The 20,258-nt window shown below is 46.2% G+C and overlaps 2 protein-coding genes and 1 long non-coding RNA gene across 5 annotated transcripts; 2 read left to right on the forward strand and 1 right to left on the reverse strand.

Annotated features, from left to right (window-relative positions):
- Window positions 1-44: 44 nt before the first annotated feature.
- TRIM13 (tripartite motif containing 13) lies at window positions 45-4,728 on the reverse strand. Of its 3 annotated transcripts, none has more exons than XM_084521286.1 (4): window positions 4,595-4,728; window positions 4,028-4,205; window positions 2,307-2,446; window positions 45-1,291 (listed from the first exon to the last, which is right to left on the reverse strand). In XM_084521286.1, the coding sequence occupies exons 3-4, from the start codon at window positions 2,322-2,324 to the stop codon at window positions 59-61; spliced, it is 1,251 nt and encodes a 416-aa protein (XP_084377412.1). In that variant the 5' UTR covers window positions 2,325-2,446; window positions 4,028-4,205; window positions 4,595-4,728; the 3' UTR covers window positions 45-58. The 3 variants fall into 3 exon arrangements, with proteins under 3 accessions (XP_084377412.1, XP_084377413.1, XP_084377411.1); XM_084521287.1 differs by having other exon boundaries at window positions 4,600-4,648; XM_084521285.1 differs by lacking the exon at window positions 4,595-4,728 and adding an exon at window positions 4,413-4,556.
- A 359-nt stretch (window positions 4,729-5,087) lies between these two features.
- On the forward strand, window positions 5,088-10,038 carry LOC311429906. The gene is made up of 2 exons (XR_014688464.1): window positions 5,088-8,406; window positions 8,557-10,038. It is a non-coding gene; the product is annotated as an uncharacterized lncRNA (long non-coding RNA).
- A 641-nt stretch (window positions 10,039-10,679) lies between these two features.
- Window positions 10,680-20,232, forward strand: SPRYD7 (SPRY domain containing 7). Its single transcript, XM_084505226.1, has 5 exons — window positions 10,680-10,912; window positions 11,940-12,056; window positions 14,510-14,676; window positions 16,276-16,378; window positions 19,035-20,232. Exons 1-5 carry the CDS (start codon window positions 10,807-10,809, stop codon window positions 19,130-19,132), a joined length of 591 nt encoding a protein of 196 aa, XP_084361352.1. The 5' UTR covers window positions 10,680-10,806; the 3' UTR covers window positions 19,133-20,232.
- Window positions 20,233-20,258: the final 26 nt, after the last annotated feature.

Below are 20,258 nucleotides of genomic sequence, written 5' to 3' on the forward strand. Positions count from 1 at the left end.
CAAAGCTTTACGTTTCCTTCACCCGATCTCTTTTACTTCCTACATTTTGGTAGGGGCTTCACAACAGTTTATATTTGCAGACGAACTGCGCCACGTTATCCAGTACGACCAACGTGTAGTTTTTACACTTTTCCCTCAGAAGCGAAGCTCCATCTGTCATCTGCTCCCAGTAAAAGACGGCGTGATCTGCTATCTCCACCGTATCTGCCAAATAAGATAAGCTAATTGTAAAGAGCTGAGACTTCCAGCCCTGGAGATTGTCAACGACAGACTCCACGAAGGACATTCGGGTGACAGCAAGAAGCAGCAAGCAAATAAGAGTGGTTACTATCAACCGGCGCGAGAAGACCGAGGGGATCTTCAGTTTCAGGGTGCTGTTTTCCTGAGGCAAGGCCAGTTTGTCCACGTCAATCAGTTTGATCCCGTTCCACTGGCTGGTGTCGAAGCTTTTCATCGTAGGGCTGACGTCCACGTTGGAACAAGGTAGCGGGGTTTCTTTGAGCACCTTGATTTTTTCCCTGAACTCCTGCATCTGCTGCAGGAAAATGATGGGCTCGGACACGTCCTTGAAGGCCTCGGCGATGTTGAAAGCCATCCGCTGCTCCTGCAGGATGGCGTTCAGCTTGTTGATCTCCGGGTCGTAGGCCTGCATCACGGCGAGCTTCATGGTCTCGAAGTCGGAGAGGATCTCGTTGCGCTTCTGCTCCAGCGTGTGCTGCAGCTTCTCGAAGAACTCCTTCACCTTGTCGGAATCCTTGGTCAGCATCTGCAGGGCTTTGCGCTTACTGGTTTCCAACGTATCCAGGCGGGAGAGCGCGTCCCCGCAGCGCCACGTCTCGAAGCCCTGGAAGAGGGTTTCGAAAGCCCGCTTCTCCTGGGAGTAGGCCTCCTCGATGGAGCAGAAGACGTGCTTCGTGTGGTCGCCGCGGGTGGCGCAGACCCCGCAGATCAGCTGCATGTCCGTCCGGCAGAAGATGTTGAGGGGCTGCCCGCTGTGCACTTTGCAGACGGGCATTTTGGGAGCCACCTTGATTTTGTTGTACTTCTCCACGATGCCTTTCAGGGAATAGTTGACCTGTAAGCTGGTGACTCCCGTCACGGGTGTTTCCTTCCGGCACGTGGGGCACTTGAAAGGGGCCGGCCTCCACAGCACGTTCCGCACGTTGCCCTCCAGGATGCCTTCCAGACACTTCCTGCAGAAGTTGTGCGAGCAGGGCAGGACGCGAGGGTCATCAAACAGGCTGCAGCAAATGGGACAGGTGAGGTCTTCCTCCAGGAGCTCCATCGTATCCTAGGAAAGAAAATAAAGATGGTAACAACTTAGGGAACGCATTTTGGAAGTTCTTCAACTACAGAAGAACGTCTCTAATCACGTAAAAACTTCCATTTTCTCCCACAATAATTTATAAGTAGCCAAGTGAACGTTATCACTGAGCTATTCAGCACAAACTTAGCGTACTTCAAAGAACAGCTGCCCATGATCCTTGATAATTCATAGCTAAACAGAGCTCTGAACTATTTTATTCATCCCCGATCTCTATTTCCAGTTCCATTCTCACAGAATTAATGCCTCAGCAACTCCTTTTCGTGGGCAGGACCTACTGGAAAAGGATTTACCACACATTCCTTCGCAATGGGAAGTCTCAATGAAAGGACACATCCCACTGCTCTCCCCATGCCTCTAACCAAAGCCAAGCTCTCAGGTGCAGGCACCTTGTAATTACAGCGTGCTCTAGAAAACACACAAGTAATAAAAGACCAAACAGGGTGACAGCTTGTATTTGCCAAAACTCTCAAATGCTTAGTTTGGAGCTGTAATTAAAAAGATGCTTCCCTTGTGTAGTCATCCCATACTGTGTTTTAAAATATATGATAAAATTCCTTTTATAAATTAAAAGATTTATCGCAAAAAAAGAGCATCCAAGTAGTCCCGTAACAAGCAAAGCATACAAATGAGCTGTTTTAAGTAGTTTTGGTGTTATTACTAAGGTTCCTGTCCCCTCTCGGAAATATAAAGCAGCAAAGAAAGAGAGCCAAGAGAAGAGCTGCGAAGAAATATCCATGCTGCACGGGACAAGAAGAGCAATAGCGCAGCACCGATCCCAAAAAAGCACTGATAGCTACAGGGAAGAAAGGCAAGGTCAACGCCGAGTCTCCTCCACGAGGGGACAGATACAGCCACGGTGAGACTTCACATTCCCGAGAGGTGTAAGCAAACCTTCCGTGCTCCTCCAGCACCGAGGAGGAGAGGGATTCCCTGCGTTTGGTAAGCAAAGTTTGAAAAGGTTGCCAGGTTTTCTACTCACCCTGAGCACTGAGGTCATCGGGCAGGAGAAGGCACCCGTTAAAGCCAGGGAAAAAGCCCTGGAGAAAAAAGGTCGAATCACTCCATGTGCCACCAAGGGTTTCCTTTAAGGCCACAGATCCCGCGCAGAAACTTCATTTTCTGTAAAAAGAAAGTAATTTTGAAGCACCTCTTAATGCTGGCACACACAAGGTTTCTCTCTTGCCTCCTCTTCCTAATGGTAAAAACAATGGGATGAAGGGAAGAAGGTGATTTTGCCCCTAAACTCCTGAGTCTCTCTGTATGAACAGTTCTGTTTTGCAACTTGGACTCGTAGCTTTTAGCCATGGTAGCAGCACAAAGGTCATTTTTGCTCACGCGTTAAAAGGATAATAACTGCCAAATGGAAATGCCAGTTCTCCATCTTTTAGTAACTGGAAATCCACAGCGCAGAAAACATTTGCCCTGGTCCATCTCCTTTACCAGGGAGGATTTTGCTTCTTAGTTAGGAACTGGAAGCGAAGCTTGGTATGCCTGACAGCAAGCACTGAAAACCACTGCAGAACACGCTTACTACAACGTGTCCCATCAAAAATGCAGGACAAACATTGAAGACTTGCAAGCTCCTAAAAATACAAAAGCGTATACAAAAGGGTTTCACGATCCAAATAAAACTGTCTTGGTGCATTCCAGGCCTGCTTATCCAATTAAATAATTACACTTCATAAATGCAAGTGAACTGCAAAATCATCGTACGATAGCATTAAAAGCTTAGGATTTAAATTTTAAAAAGAAATTGGCAAGGCTATGAGCTTACTTTAAAAAAAAAAATAATCTTACAGCAACAGTAAGGAGAGCAAACCAAAAATACTGAAAACCTGAAGGACTGGTTTGGAGAGCCCAACTTCCTTCTGCTCTAGGAGGCCAATTGCAGAGAATAAGCTGCCTGCGGACTGAAGCACACCTTTATACCCACGCATCCCTTTGTACCAGCAAGCTGGTATTTGCACGAGTTAACTACAGCTTAAAACGCAGCAACACCACCACTTCTCTGTGGGGAAGCTCCGTGTAACTTCTGACACAGGTGCACAAGGAACTGGAGCCCGCCACCTGTAGCGCACACACCAACAGGCACAATGGTTTCTCCCTTCACCTGAGCTCTGGAAGCTCTCTGGGTACAAACCCAGCAGATGTCACCCATCTGAAAGAAAGAGCAACTGGCACGGCCCTACCGTTCAGAAGAATGAATGGTAAAACAAATCTAACCGTAAATATGAAAATAAGCAGCGTAGCTCATTACTGCACTCCAAACGCAAATTCATCTAGCACGTGTCTCAGCACAGTTGGGTTTATGAGCTAGCAGGCAGAAAGCAAAACCGAAATTTCTCCAAACTTTACAGAAAACAGAAACAGAAAGCGAGCTTCCCTCAGTTACACGTTTCCTTCAATGACATGTAAGTAGTCTAAATAAAACGTTACCAAGTTGGGCTGTATTTCCACAAGCATTTGAAGCAGTGAGGATGGATCCTGCCCCCTTTCCTTCACAAGGACCCCACCAGACCTCATCAGGACCTCCTTTGAGCTACTTCACCAGCTTTCTGTCAGGTCAGCGCGTTCAACAACCCCAAACAAGGCTCCCACGAGACAAGGACGTGAGGAAGGGAGGTGGGCGCTCCTCTTTGGGGCAGCACCAGCCTCAATCCCACTCACCCCACAGAGGGAAACCACAGCCTGACCACGCACCTAGGGCTAAAGCAGCCGACCTCCGGATCTCCCCCAGCGTCCAGGCGAGCAAGAAGGAGCCGAAGCGAGCGGCCACGCTTCCAATATTGATTATTTCACAGCCAAAGCGTTTCTTTTTCCTTCTTCTTCCTCGTAGGAGCGCCAGGCAGATCCAAAGCCGTTCAGCTCTCGGAAAGGCCTGTAAAAATAAATAGATAAATAGATAGATTGATAAATAAATAAATAATAGGTAATTTTAGTCAGGGTGAGCGCTGTTTCCTCAGGAGGCTCCCGTCCCCAAGCCGTGCGAGGAGAGCCGAGGCACCCCGCAGCCCCACAGGCAGGGCGACACAAATGGCCGTCCCCCACGTCCCCTCACACACACACACCCCCAGCCTCTCCTCACCCTCGGGGCCCTCCCGAAATGGCAGCGGCGCCACAGAAAATGGTCGCGGGGCCGCCTCTCCCAGCCGCCGGCCCCGGGGGTGGAGGGAAGGAAAAGGCGGGCAGCGGGCGGCCGCCATCGCCTCACGGGCGGGCACCGCGGCGCCCAGCCCCGCTCCCGCTCCCGCTCCCGCCTCAGCTCACCTCACCTCAGCGGCCCCCCGGCCGCCATGCCCCGGCCCCGCCGCCGCACGCCCCTCCTCTCGCCCCGCAGCGCCGAGGGGCGGGCAGGGAGCGGGGTGTGCTCGGCGAGGCTGGGTTATGAGGAGAAAAAAGGGGTCGGGGGGTGCGGGAGAGGCCGCCCCGATGTGAGGGGTGGTCGGGGGGGGTGAAGGGGGTGCGTGGCCGGGGGTGCTGCCTGAGGGGGTGCTGCTGAAGCGGCTGCTGAGCCGCGCTGGATGCGCTCCAGAGCTCACATCTTTGGTGCCCAGTTCTTTGTGATTTTTGAAAGCAAGCATTTCCAGGTAGTTTCTGAAAACTGGTAATAAAGGCCATCCCCAAATTGCTTTCAAGTGATATCCAATGCTTGTGCATTTACAGTTCTAACTTCCCCATTGGGTAGACCTGTGTGGAAGCAGGAGTTTGACTCAATGATCCTTGTGGGTCTCTTCCAACTCAGGATATTCTATTCTGTCTGTGCTTTCCCAACTGCCATCCTTATCCTAAAAAATTCCTACTCATCTTCTCTTGAATATTTTGATTAAAGATATTAACAAGATGTCATTCTTGGCATTTAGATTCCCTTCTCATTACAAACTCATTGTACAACTTTTTTTCCTCATGTATTTTCAGAGTATGTTTTATTCTCTGTTCATTCTTTTTCCTCATTTTCCTGTCCTTCTCTGTCTCCTTATAAACAAAGAGGGAGTTGTATGGACATAAAAGCGCAGACTGGCTTGCCTAGAGTATCTCTTCTTCATCTGGACCATCCAAAAATTTTATTTTCTTTCCTTTCCTGGGCTTTTGTCAGAGCTGAAAGGTTAAACCCCAGGACAAACACAGCAGCCACCATATCATTTCCTAAGCAGTCACGGGATTTCTGTGTTCAAGTGTACCACAGCTGTCCTCAGCATGATCAAACATACTCGGGGTACTTTTCTACTGAGTAATCTGAGTGATTATTTCTATTACACATGCAAAATATGTAATACAGCTTAGGAAACTGCACACAACCAGTCGTTTTGCACAAATGTAGTCCATCTTCCTCTACTCTGTAATCCCTTGATTGTTAACGCAGGTTTTTCAAAGGCAGGTTGCTTATGAGCTTGCATTCTCACAGCTGAGAGCACGGAGTGTTTTCCTGAAGCAGCAGCAGGGGCCATTTGCTGAAGTTTCAGAGGAAAATCCTGGCTGGTGGAAAAGAGCATTGATAGATCTGCAGCGGTATTATCTATCTGTGGGAAGGCAAAGGGCAGCAGCACCTACTGGCATCTTCCAGCTCCAGAGAGGACCTAGACCACGGTTCTTGCATTAAGCATTGCTTGGGGAGATTTCTGAGACTGAAGCTGTGTGGTGGGCTTCAGCCAGCAGCCTGACAGCTCCCTGCTGCTACTTGCCTTGCTCGTACTAGCTCCACCACGCTTCACAGACACTCTCCCGAGGTGATCCAGCCCGCTATGCCAGCAGCACGCTATTCCCTTCTGTGCCTGGGTTCGTTTCCTGCTGATGCAATGAGCTGAACCAGCTCAGTACACGGTTAGGCAATCACCAGGCCTAACGGAAGAGGAGGGAGGAAAACAGGAATAAGGATTTTTCCTCTCTGTGGATGCGAGCCATTAAACTGACTCAAGCTGTAACAGGTACTTTCGCCCTGAGAGGTGGATTGACAGAGTTAAGCCAACTGTGCTGCTGACAAAAGAGAGCTCTATCCTTTTCCTTTCCCTTAGTTTTGCTTTCCTGATGCCTTCTCTCTGCTGGCTCTGACATCCATGTGGCCACATGTCAGGTTAGACTCACTTGCCAATGGAGCCGAAAGCTAATCCAGTTTAAAAAAAAAAAAAGGTTTTCAGCAGGATCAATCTCTTCACCCAGCTGATCCCACAGCCAAACAGGCATTAATGCCAGCATAAGGGATCTAGCAACAGGGCCTGTTCCAGTGGCAGCCTGCACACGTGTCAACGTAAAACAGAAGTGCCTCCCCCCCGGCCATAATTTCCCAAATGCTTCCAGCCAGCTCTTGCTGGCACCGCTGCCAAAAGTAACAGAGTCTTGCCCTTTGGCCACACCAGCTGCTTATTGCAGGCCCCAGCCACCCTCTGTGCCGTGCTGGAGAAGGTATCTATCACAAAACTGATGGATAAAAGTAGCAGGAGCTAAAAGTAGCAGTTGTGTGTTGTTGTTGTTGTTGTTTTTTCTCCTTTTCCTCAGGTTTGGCTTCTCCATCAGTAAAGCTTTTCCAAAACCATGCTACCAAAGACTTGTCTGATTGCACTTGTCTCTGAGGGTGAAACACCAAAGAAAAGAGAAGAGTTGAGAGCCTTTCTCAGACTTATCCTGGGCTCCAGGTCTACATTTACTGAAGGAGGTTCAGGCTTCACATCCCGTTGCAGAGCTGTCGGAGCACTCCCAGAGTCAGGTCCGACTTCAGGATGATGACTTCTCAAAGCACGCTGCTTTATTCACGTGAGCGTATCCTCAGATGGAGACAGGCAACCTGAGATGTGCTGTGTGGTTGCTGTCAGGACCTAAAAATGGAAATAAACCTGCCAGAGATGTGATGCCAGTACAGCTCAGTAAGAAGACACTGTGAGACAACACAAATCAACTATTCACAGCAGCCCTGTGTGTCAAACACCTTAGCCGTGCATAAATGTTGCATGGCTATATTGCATCTGGCCACACTTCTTTTTCAACAGATACATCTGGGCTGTATTAAACACTCCAAAAGAGGGATCAGAGAAAGCACTTGCTTGTTATTGTTCCATAAAAACTGCTTTTCATAGGCATTGTAGAAATACTGGGCATTAAAAGTTCATGAAGGATCATCAGCAACCGAAACGATCGCCTGCAGTTTTGAGGTCTGAATGTCAGAGACTGCCTCGGTGTCTGCAGGGTCCCTGACGAATATTTTAGCAGCACCGAAAAGCTCCATAGTTTTCCGTGCAGAACTTTGACCCGCACGGTTAACTAATATTCAGCTTGTCGCCAGATTTTCCCGTTAGGAGGAAAACTAACGTGGTGGTGAATTCAGTTATCTCCGCAGTGTGATCCCATTTATTTATGGAGAATGTGCAGCCACGTCCCATTTCCTTGCACGCAGAGGAAGCAAATGGGAGGGAATACGGCGCGGCGCTCCAAGTTTGCTGCTCTCGCCAGGATGCTTGCCCAGAAGAAGCTGTCCCCTGGCTTTTTCTCAGGGCCATGCACCACTGCTTCTCCCACTGTCTGCTGGCTCTCGCCTGGTGTTTCCGCTCCCTGACATGCACGCAGGCAAACACAGCTGCAACCAATCTGCGCTCTTGCTGCCGCGCTCGCAAGCGGTCCCCGGAGAGCTCTGACTTTCCCCAAATTAGTGCTTGCTCACACGAATTAGCTCATCCCAGTGCCTGGCTGTGCAGCCCTGTGCCCTGGGCAGCGGTTTCTAGGCTCTCGCTATCTTACGCCCTAAAACAGCTTAATTGCTCCTTCCTGGCCAGCGCGCCTGTCGGCTTTAATGAGGTTTGTGATTGCCTATAGATCAAAGCCCTGCCCTGATGGGTTCTGCTTCTCCGGCATAGAAAGGAAAGGGGAAGTGACCTCCAAAGCAAATAGAACAACTGGGAACAAAATTAATTTTCGTACACAATTTCTGCTGTGACTTGGCGAGTGTCGGCTTGACTGCATGAAGTAGGAGACTTCCTACAGAAAGTACACCCTCCCCAGAAGACGTTGTAAGGAAGATTTGAGGAGTAAGAGCACAACCTGTTTTTCATCGGAGACCTTGTCTGTATCATCTTCCAAACCACAGGCCTGACCCTGTGAGTGGAAGGACTGCTTTCAGTAAACAAACCTTGATTTTCCAGTCCTGCGCTATCATTTACCTCTGTGCAAGCCCCACGAAGATGTTACTACATCTATTCCAGCATATTTAATAACTTTTTTTTTTCTTTTTTAATTGGTTTTCACAGGTGGAAACGCCTCCATAAAGCTTGTGGCAGTGGAGGAGCAAGGCCCAGTGCTCTATGAAGAGGAATTATCGTGCTGAGACTGATTAGTGATGTTGTATTACATGCTGGAACAACGGGTGATACATAGTTCCCCTCTCCCCTGCAAATTTGGTGATATCAGGGAACCTTATCCAGATGTATTTGCAGCCTGCGGAGCTATTTTGCAGGGCTAATGAGGGACAGTTGTGTTTTGTGAATGAAGCTCTGAGCAAGGGAACAAAGCAAGTCAATGACCACCCTTCTCTTCCAGCACAATCTCCAGCACTCCCACGTCTGTGAAATGGATGAGACCTGGTCTTCTTTTCCGTTCTTCTTCCCATTCTTCTAACATGGTTCCCAGACAAAATGTCTCTGCTGCTACTGTTCAAGGAAAAAAAAAAAAAAAAGAAAAAAAAAAAAAAAAAAGCTAAAATCCTGCGAGCAACAAGCATGTTTAGGCATGCTGAGCATAATTTTGCTTCCAGTGTGGGAGGGCCCTAAATACTTGGCCTCCCCAGCGAAAGAAATGCACATTCAAGAAATTCAGCAGACGCCGCATTAACCCTTCATTGCCAACCACAGTTATACATGTGAATGCTGGAGCCCAGATCTCCATTTCCTCGGGGCAGCTGCTTGGGCATTGAACAAATTTTCTGAAATCTCGCTGTTCAAGTATGCTCTAAACAGGCTGTCAAGAAAAAATGACAGATATGGTACTATCTTGCTGGCGTTTCCCACCTCCTCCTCCACAAAAGGCATACAAAAAGCTGTATTTATTACCGGCTGACATTCCCTTTTTCCACCTGACCAGCCTTGTTAGTTTTCCCAGGTGGGGCTTTGTGGCTTTATCACGCATCCCATGGGGACACCGAGCTGTCACCAGCACCGGGCTTGGCGCTGGCTCTGGGGGACACCCAGCACCACAGCCACTGCCAGCTGGGGATTGGTGACACTGGGATCTCCAGTAAGAAAGCAGTGGAGTGGGGAAGTGCCAGCGACTGCCCCCTAAAGCCTTTTTGCCCTTTAGTCCGACAGCTTTGGCAACGCTGGCAACATGCACTCGTTTCCCCAGTGGTCTTTTGAGGAAAGGAAGGGGAGTATTGGGGCACAGAGAAGAAATAGGATGGGAAGTCATCCGGAGGTTGCATCTCCTCCTAAGTCTTTTTTTTTTTTTTAATAATATATTAACATTTGTCATTTAGCATTTACTGTAACAAACCCGCAGTGTGCGACAGACAATAAAAATCCTGCAGTGACTTAAATGGGACTAATTATGTGAACAACGAGCTACCGACGGGAACGACGGTGCCCTACACACGAAATGAATAAACATCAGTTTCCACCTAATATTTACTTCTTAGAAGTCCAAGAATAATCCCATTTGGCATATTTTAAGGAAGTCAGCTCTTGACCCCAAATGTTTATGGGCTGTAACAGTAAGTCCAATAAAAGAAAGGAAGCGTATTTTAGAGCCGCTCTTAAAATCAGCTTGGTTTTAGGCACAGTTTGGAGGAAGGCAGCGTTTCACCTCATGTTTCAAGCGAAGGGGTAGGTGTGACTGATGCAGCCCATCCAGACCAGTAAGATATTTCTTGCTGTGAAGCTGTTCTTTAATAAAGGATGTGAAAACCCCTAAAGTCCCCAAGACAGGCGATGTTGTACCACATGGGTTACGTTAGGTGCGTATGGGGGAAAAACTTAAGGGAGCTTACTAGGTGAAACGTAGCGAAATGAGGTGGCAGACAAGCACCACGAGGAACAATTTTATCCCAAATGGAAGGTAAATATGGCTTTAAACGCATGTATCTTGGTGTTGGCAGAGCACTGTGGACCAGCAGCACTACATTTACTGGAGTTTCTCTGACAGAAAACCCGAGCAGCAAGCGGGGTGAAGGCAGCAAAGCGGGCTCCGGGGGGGCTACCCCCTTCGGATAACCACCCCTCAGTGCCGGGGAGCCCCAGGGGAGGCTCAGCCGAGCCCAACCTGCCCGGTTGTTCCCCCCGAGGGCCGTGCTTTGTCCCCTCCGAGGGCCGCCCTCCCTGCGCTCCCCTCAGCGTCCCGCCATGTCGCGCCCTCCCGCCGCCTCCTCCCGCCCGCCAGAGGGCGCCGGGCCCCGCCGCCATCTCGCGGCTCTGGCGGCGGCTGCGCGCTTGGCCCGGCCCGACCCGGCCCGGCTCGGCCCGGCTCGGCTCATCCCATCCCATCCCGGCTCGGCTCAGCCCGGCCAAGCCATGGCCGCCTCCGTCTTCTGCTGCCTCCGCTGGTGCCGGGATGGCGGCGCCGGGCACATCCCGCTGAAGGAGATGCCGGCGGTGCAGCTCGACACGCAGCGCATGGGTGAGCGCGGCGGGGCGCGGCTGCCCCTCAGCCTCGGGGAGGTGTCGCCCACGGGGGTTGTTTTGGGGGAAAAAGGTGTCTTTTTGGGGTCGCCGTGCGTGAAGAGGGGAGGGGGAAGCCTCAAGGGGCGCTCGCCTTGCTTGTGGTGGGAGGGCGCGGGGAGGGGTCGGCGGCAGGTGCCTGGGGGTGCAGCCCACTCTGAGGGCTTCACATCGGGAGAGTTGGCGGAGGAAGCCGGAGAAAATAAAAATAAACATAAAAATAAATAAAAATAAAAATAAAAAGAGGTTTGGGTTAGGTTCAGGTGAGGCGAGCGGTACGCGGCCACCTTCCTCAGCACCTGGGAAGGAGCAGGACCACCGCAGCCGTGCCCAGCCCCTCATCCACAGCCCAGCGAGGAGGAAAAAGCAGCTTTTGAGCACAATTCCTGGCCTGTTTGGGACCCGGAGAGTCAACTGTACTCATGGCCGTGCCGACGGTATCTGTAGGTGAAGTCTTCTGCTGGAAGAAGAAACATTTTGTATTTTTTTTTCCCCCTCTCCATACTGGCAGGCATCTTTCTAACAAAAGGGCTTCACCTGAGAATAACTGAACGCCTCAGGAGCCCATCAAACGTTTCTACCTGCTGTGCCTTCCCTTCTCCCTGCAGAACGTTTTTCTCCAGTACAGGGTACGGGGCTTAGGTCCTCCTCACGGCGAACCCCTCTGACTACGTTGTAAGTTATGCCTCTGATGTGGCTGAGCAAAGGCTGTGATCAGCGTGGTGCCTCAAAGCCCAGGAGGTGAAATTAGAGCAGCGTATAGGTTTTAAATAAATAAACCCGACTTGAAAGATGAACCAGCCCATAAACAGCCTCCCGTTTCTTACTTCAAAGCGTGGCCCGTCATCGTAATTCTCTTGGACTAATGAAGCTCTTACTTGGGGCTGAAAGAACAAAATTTTTTTCTCCATGTCTAGGGCTTTTAAGGGCCGCTTCCAGACTTCTGAAAATGTTTTGAAGTTCTGTGTTTTGTTTTCTTCTTGCAGGAACAGATGTTGTCATTGTTAAAAACGGCAGGAGAATATGTGGCACAGGAGGCTGCCTAGCCAACGCACCTTTGCATCAGAACAAGAGCTATTTTGAGTTTAAAATCCAGTCCACAGGTTAGTCAGCAAAAATGTACAACTTTAAACGTGGAAGGTATGTCGGATTGCCTGCTGTTGGTTGTATCTCAAATGCCGAGCACGTGCATCTTTCACATTGCATCCTTGAACTTTGTGAATATTGGAGACTCTTACAAGTTGTCGTTCTGTAAAAGGAAATCTTTTTCTTCTTATTATTCTTATCCTTAATTGTGGCTCTGCAATACTGAAAAGAATGGTGAATGCGAATCCTAAAACACCATATTATTTTGTATGCTGCTATATGCATGCTTTTCACTGACCACTTTAGAAATGTATTTTGGTAAGTACATATTCGTGACCACATCGAACGCTAGCTATGAAGTGTTAGCTTTTTAATAGTGCAGTTTATCCAGCAATATTTCTGGCTATTTGTCTACCTTGATTTGCTGTTAAGGCATACTGTGCTTGAGCAATAGTAACATGCCTCGTGCTATGCTTTGCACTTCAAATCAAGTGTGTAGCACTTTTTTCAACACTGCTTTATCAAGAGGAGCCTTTCAGCACCCTGTTTTGTACAGATTTGCAGTGCAAGGTAGCAGAAAATGAATAAATTTGGGAACATTTTACTCTTACTAATCCTGTCATCTTCACTCGTACAGAGGGCACTCCAGGCTTATTTGTATTACAATATTAGAAATCAGCCTGTGTTTTTAAAAACATCAGACGTTAAAGGTGAGGCTGTTCTTTCTCAAAGCATAGGGAGAGGAAAGAAGAAGGGAGGTGTTCGTCCAGAGACGGGCTTCACAATACTGGAGCTTGAACCCAGTGCTTTTTGGGTAAGGATTTTTTGCACTCAGTTGGCTTGGAGTGCTGGCAATGTGATCATGAATCCATCTAAAACACCTCACGCTCAAGCCATTTGTTCTTAAACCAGCTTGGTTTTAAACGACGTATAAACTCCAGCTCAGTCTTAATCTGTCGATTTTAGCATCCTTTCTGTAGAGGGGGAGGATCAACTCAGCTGCAGCTGTTGTTCATGTACTGTCATCATTCACACAAGTACTGTATCTGCGTTGTTACGCTTCAGAAACTCAGGAAATAAACTATTCTCTGAGCCCGGCCTCATCTCGTCCTGTGCCCCAGGGCAGGAGAGTTACAGATTGCTTAGCTTAAAACTTCACAGAAGTGTCCCTGCGCAGTCTACCAGGGGTCACTTAACCTGACTATGGGAAAGTTTTACAAAGCCCAGTCTGAATTTTGTTTTCACTCTGGATTTGTAAATATTAGAATGAATTGTTCTGCAATTGTGTCTTTTGAAATTAATTTTCTTATATTTTTGCTTTGTTTTAGTCTTCTGAAGATTAAAGAGCCCCAGTTTTTTCATTGTCTACTTATACACGATATTTTTACATGTTTTTGATTGGTTTTCTTGTTTCTTCTAAACTGTCCCTAATTGACCTGACTTGTGAGGGATGATGCTTTAAATGGATGCTCTGCTCCAGCTGCAGCAGCAGTCGATGTCCTTTGTGGACTTCATATACAACGTGTTTAATTTATACACGACATCCAGAAGTTTTTCACAACAGTACAACACACTCAAATACGGCGTGTGCTGTGTGATAACCCTCAAATTATATTCTTTGAACTGGTTGCCAGGGCACTATTGTATTTTTGCTACTTATTCCTCCTTATCTGCTGTTCTTTGTAATTCAGAAAGAAATAAATGCTTTCTCAGTATTTCAGACCTCTTAACCAATTTATCGGGATTATTTAAAAATTGGCCTCTGAAGAGCTTGCACTCCTGTCAGGTTGATACTGGCAGCACGTTTAACAAGCAAATTGTCGTGTTACTCAAGCCATTAATGTGCATACGGAACAGCATCTGACCTCGGGCATTCCCTGCAAAATCTGAAACCCCACTCACATCATCTTTTTGATCTGACAGAGTGCTACTGATGAGTAGCCTCCGAGTACAGTTTCCTAACCAGCTGTGCACTTGCCTTGCTGTAACTTCACCTCGACCACATTTTACTCATTTGAGTAATTGAATGTTGTATGAGGTCCCAAAACGTTACCAAACCAGTATCTGTCATATTTACCATTTCTCCTTTTTCCCTAGGGCTGCTCTAACCAGCTGAAAAATAAAATTGCGTTGTTTCAACTTGATTTGTTCGCAAATCCGTGCTAGTTGGATTTATTTTTTACATCTTCCTGGGTTCTCAGAGTTGTTTTCTAGTATTTTTTAGGAGTAAAAGTTAAACTAAGTGGTTAGAATTCTCTGGATCTGTATTTTCGGGATAGATACTGTTTATCTCCAATCTTTTGTGACTGCTGGTATTTCCAATAGATACTGACTGGTAGTAAATACCTCCATGGCACTAGTTATAACACATTATATTCTTTATAGTGTCCTGCTTCAGTCAGATATCAAAATCACGTATATAAATATATATATATATATTTTTTCTTATTGTGTTAATCTCATGTTTTAGGGATTTGGGGTATTGGAGTTGCAACCCAGAAAGCAAACTTGAATCAAATTCCCCTGGGTCGAGACGTGCACAGTCTGGTGATGAGGAATGATGGAGCTCTCTATTACAACAACGAGGAGAAAAACAGACTACCAGCAAACAACTTGCCACAGGAGGGCGACGTGGTGGTGAGTTTCCTAAAGCTGCTGTATCTTTTCCAGCTGGTCCCGGATTTCTCTTTACTTACAGCTGCTGTGTGGTCAGACCGACCGTTTCAGTCAGATTATTGTCGTCTCCCAGTTTGGAAAGTGCTGATGTAAACTCCTGTTGTGTTTGAATGGATCAGCAGACTTTGTTCTGAGCATCTGTGTGATGCTGAGTGGGGGACAGACTTCACCAGGGTTTGTGAAGTGGCCTCTCCTGCTGTGTCACAGCCCAGTTGCTGTGTCCAGCTGGCTGATGACTCCCGTCAGAAGGGTCCTGCGCTGTTTGAGATGGGACTTTCCTGAACAAATTACGCTCTGGAATGTGTTATGTGGCCTGCCTCCGTACCCAGCTGAACTCTAGATCCCTCAGCTGATCGGTTAATAATTAGAAGGGAGCAGAGAGAGGGCCTGGCTGACCGATGGATTGTATTTTTAGCCAAAATTTCATAGGGAAGGAGAGAGATATTAAGTGCGGATTAAATGAGGAGAGGATAATGCTCAGTGGGAAGACAATTGAAGAATGAGAGCAAAGTGAGAATCCTAAGATGTTTGTACCTCACTGTTCCCAAAATATCTTTATGGCTTGGCATTCAGAGGCTTCTAGCTTATTACTGTCGTTTTCTCAATGTCCTGTTAAAGACTTATTTTCAAAAACACGTGGGAGCCATGAAATGTAGACCATTTATCCCTGCTGCTTTTTCTTGCTGGGTAACCTTGCTTCTGTATAGCAATGGTTAGAAATTTCAACCCTAGAAGCCCTAAACAGCTGAAGCTGACTCCTCCACCCTTCACCTCAGACGCTCCGTTATTCTTTTAATCCCCTTCTGAAGTTGTTTTCGTGGAGGGTTGCAGGCTGTTTCAGGGTTTGGTCAGACAATGTAGCCTCCAACAACTTCAATCAGTCACAAAAATGTAGCCGATGTGCTACTTTGGTGACCCCCCAGTTTTCATAGATGTCAATTCATTGTGTTCTGTCATGAAAAGAGATTTCCGAGGCAGCAAATGACAACACCAAGTGCCACGCTCAGCAACACCAAAACAACCAGGAAAAAAAAAATCCCTTGTCTAACAAATAAGTCATTTATTACCTTGTGAATGTTTGCTTCCTACTCTCTGGTCAGCACGTTTGTCATGATGTGTGTGGAGCGGTGGTCAAATAACTGAGCTCATAGTGTCGTTAGTTAGGGAAGTCATTTCCATGGGAAGGTACAGAAAAGAAGACTGCAAAGTGCTTAATATCCATTGGAAATTTTGTGATTCTGAGCTGTGGTGAGGAATAGTCTGGAAATGTCTTTTGTAAACTGGCCTTAGTAAGATGTGTACAGTACTGATTGCATCTAAATTGAACGAGCATTGAGGAATCCCAAGTATTTGAAAATACGAATGTTCCTGATCATTTATTAACTTCTAGGCCTGTGCAGAACTATTTCAAGTGAAGTTTTCTGGAGTGCTGTGGTTTGCATAATGGTGTTAAAATCTGCCTGTGGCTGAAAAAGCTAATTAAAGTAGCAATCTTGTGTGTATCAACTTGTTGATGATGGCTTGTTTGTTTGTTTGGTTTTATTTTTCTGTGCTTTGTAGGGCATTACATATGACCATGTAGAATTAAACGTATATTTAAACGGGAAGAACATGCATTGTCCAGCTTCAGGAATCCGAGGGACTGTCTATCCAGTGGTCTATGGTAAGTAGGAGATTTTCGAACAGTTTTGTAGTACATAAAGTATTTTTGCACCAAGTCTGTCTTGCAAATTCTCCTTGTCACTTGGCTGGAGCACACGTCTTTCCAGTCACACCTCAATCATTTGTTCTGGCAACTACAACAAAGAATTGCTTGGAAACACAAAGCTAGGAGAATACAAAGATATATTTTCACTTCATTTTTTAGTGCTGTTTAATAGCTAGAAAAAAAGAGTACTGCTGACAAAGTATCCACATCCAACAGGCTGGGAAGTTCCTGCATTTAGTCTAAAAGTATGGACACGTGGGCTAATCTAGTTTATCTCTGCAGCTTGGTGTTTATGCCCATTAATTTCACACTTCGTAAATGTGTTCGGTGTTAAATATGAATAGATACTGAATTGCCACTTGTATTCTCTTATGGAAGCAGTAACTCTCCTGTAGTGCCGGCGCAGCTGCTTACTGTCTGGTGGGCCAGCTCCTTGCTGCAGCACCAAGGTGCTGAAATGCTGCAACTGGTGGGTGAGCGGTGGTGGCTGCTCTTGCCAGCACCTATCGATACAGCAGAGCGATTTTGAAGAAGAAACCAATGCCACGTCCGATTAATCCCCTCATAGGCAGTTTAAGAACGAATTTATGAATTACGGGAGCTGGAATTTGGCCAAGGCGTGTGTTAACAATTTACCCTTCCAGAACTTGGCGGTGTTTTTGTAGTTCCCAAGCAGTCAGAAGGCTGTTTAACATCTCATCCGAAAGGCAGCGCATAATCTGAGCTGCACTCTGAGTTGTTTTACAATTTACAGCAGATGATCACTGCTTCACTGCTTATTGGATCCCCAGCACTGCACCTCCAGCTTTCTCTGCTTTATCTTTGTTCCCACGTGAGAGTCTTGTCTAAGCAGTGTCTTCCCCCAAGCTCATTAATCTCATTTTCTTGAGATACCATTAGCTATATGATGTGGATAATTATTTCATTTCACGGTTGGTTCCTAATGAACTGTTGGCATGTTCCCATTTATATCTTGACACATTCATAATACTGCATTTTATGAGCAGGAAGAAAATACTCATAGATATGCTGTAGAACCTTTGAGGTCAATAAATTTAGACTTACACCTCTCCGAAGTATTAGGAGTGGAAATATTGTCATCTTGTGGTGTGTTTGTAAGCCACATGATGGCGCTGCTGAAGTGCTGTGGCCGCCAGGAGCTGCCCTGCAGCACGGCCGATCTCGTGTGAAAAGCTTGGCGAGCAGTGGGAGAGGAGTTACGGTGTGATAGCTGATCCTTGTGTCTTCCCTTTATTTTGGAAATGGTGGTAGAGAAAGCAGGTTGCTTTCACAAAGCACTCGGTAGCTTGTTAGCCTATTACAAATCATCTTTTTTTCTGAGTTCTGTGCCAGGGGAATGCAGCAGCCTTTCATTGCCAGTTTCTTATTCTCCTCTTCTGCAAGTGGGCATAATTTCACAATAACTATCACGTTTCTTACATGTTGCTGTAACAACTGAAGCCTCCAAATTGATTTTGCGTGGCACTTAACATTGGTGTACATTTTAAATACCAAAGTCCTTATTTTAATGTGCACTTCTAGTCACGGGAAAGGATCTGAGCACAGCGAAGAGAGCTTATTAAGCATTTCCCTTTCCAGAATTCAGAGCAGAACTATGGATATCATTTTAAAAGAAACCTGATGGAGTAGGTGAACACAGTGTCAAGTGTGCAAAACAGGAAAGTGAACTTGAAGGTTGCTCCCCTCAGCTGCTGTACTTGAGGCACCTTTACACAAGGGCGATGCAAACTCTGCGTAAATGCTGCAGGACTGTATGAATGTGCTAATAAGAGGTTTTTCCTACCTTGGTTCTGAGCTATCTAAATTTCAAACCAAACTACGGGGATGAATCTCCCCTATTTTGATCTAATATTGTTCATATACCTGGTTTATTTGGAGAAAATTATATTGAAAGAGAGCTTTGCTGTCCAGCTGGGCATTTCTATTTGTTTGTGCAGTACATGAAAGTTTTTCTATGACAGTCCTCAGGAGTTTCTTTTTTCTGTACTGAAGGTTACCAACACATGTGCCACAGTTTATGCAGGGGTCCAAAACTGGGAATGGTTTTGTAAAAAGCATTAACTTTCAACTTAAAGAAGCAGTCAAGAAAGCTCTCTTCGTATTACATCCTAGAACAGATGGTCTGACACCAGCCACTGCAGACTTCTGAAATCTTGGTAACCTCCAGAGAAATGATTGCAGACAGCTGAAACCCTGTAAAACTCTGGCAAAATAGGAAGCGGACGGAAAAAATATGCAGCTGTGGAGGTGACAGCCTTGCAGTGTGCATCTAGTAGTGTCCTTAGTCTACAGATTTACAGAAAAACAGAGTAGAAAATTTGAATGGAATTGTCTGAAGCCCTGCTAACGTGAAATCAGAGGTAGTTTACTCTGGGTAAATCAAGGACTGGTGCTGGCTAAAGTAACTATCAGCAGAGAGAGGTGACTGGCTCTCCTTGGGGATGCGTACAGAGCTGTAGCAAATTTGTTGGAGAGATTTCATTTAATTCTCCTGTGCATAGGTAACGAATGATCTGGGAAGGTGGTGTAATAGAGGGTGAAACTCTGAATGTTCCTTCTCTAATTCCTTCTGTTTGATTCTTTCCCGCAGTTGATGACAGTGCCATTCTGGATTGTCAGTTCAGTGAATTTTACCACACGCCTCCCCCAGGGTTTGAGAAGATCCTCTTCGAGCAGCAGATCTTCTGAGTGTCTTCGTACTGGAAATTTGCACCCTGCACTGTTACGAAAAAGCTTTGTCATCTTAAATAAAGCTTCACATTACCTTTAGGAAACATATCTGTATTTTTAGTAAGTACTTGTGACTGTTGTCTGCGGGATTAATGTGTTAACTGCAACACCAGATAATTGTGTTGCAAGTACTAGATTTCTGGCAGTGTTTTGTGGTTGAAAATCAATGTTTTGGGCCAGTTTTTTTCTGATCTGTACTCAATGCCTAAGGAAACCAAGGGTTATCATTGACATCAGTGTTCAAGTCAGTATTTTGGATGAACTGGAGCTCTGTAAAGCCGGTAATATGATAGCTATGGAGAGTGATAGTTCTCATGATCTTTTTTTTTTCCAGCTTTTTCCAGACAGAAGCTTTATACCTTGTTAAAAGGAAGTACTGTATGACTGCCGATACGATGGCGTAACTAGCAGCTAGGCTTCGTGTGCCTCCGCAAGGTGTAGCTTAATCCATTCCCTCCGTCTTCAAACAGCAAATGTGTATTGCTCCTAGCTTTTCCTTCCCTTTGACTGTGATGGATGATGGGTTGCTGTGTAGTGATACTTCAAACACTATCTTGTTGAACCTTAACAAAGCAAAGCTGAACGCCACCTGTGTGGTTTTTTTTTGAGGACCATGGCTCTGTGTCGCTCTGGTAGCAGAATAAATACAGATTGCTTAGCTTGGGTATGCAGAGAGACAGGTGAAGGGTGTGAGTTGTTACGGTGAAGCCTTACATCTACACTGTAAATCAGATTATTCTTTTACGGAATAACTTATTTAATTTCTCTGTGAATCATTGATAAATGATTAATGGCTAAGACATTGTTCTAAAATGTGATGCCCGTAAGTATAAATTGAGATGCTTTTTTTTTTTTTTTCTCTCCTCTGTTGTCATGTATTTAATATACTTCCTGGAAGAACTTTTATTGTAAAGAAAATCTTCGTATTGGATGTTTGGTTTTTGTTTTTGACTTTGCCTGGGTTGATGCAGTTGCATAAAGGAATAATTTATTTAAATATTTTTTAGAAATGACCTGATTCTGAAATTTTCAAATACAGCTTTCTCAAAGCCTTTCAACGTATGGTTTTCTGCATCTTTCTTTG

Source organism: Aythya ferina (genome assembly GCF_964211825.1).
Source record: "Aythya ferina genome assembly, chromosome: 1".
Classification (NCBI taxonomy): Eukaryota; Metazoa; Chordata; class Aves; order Anseriformes; family Anatidae; genus Aythya; species Aythya ferina.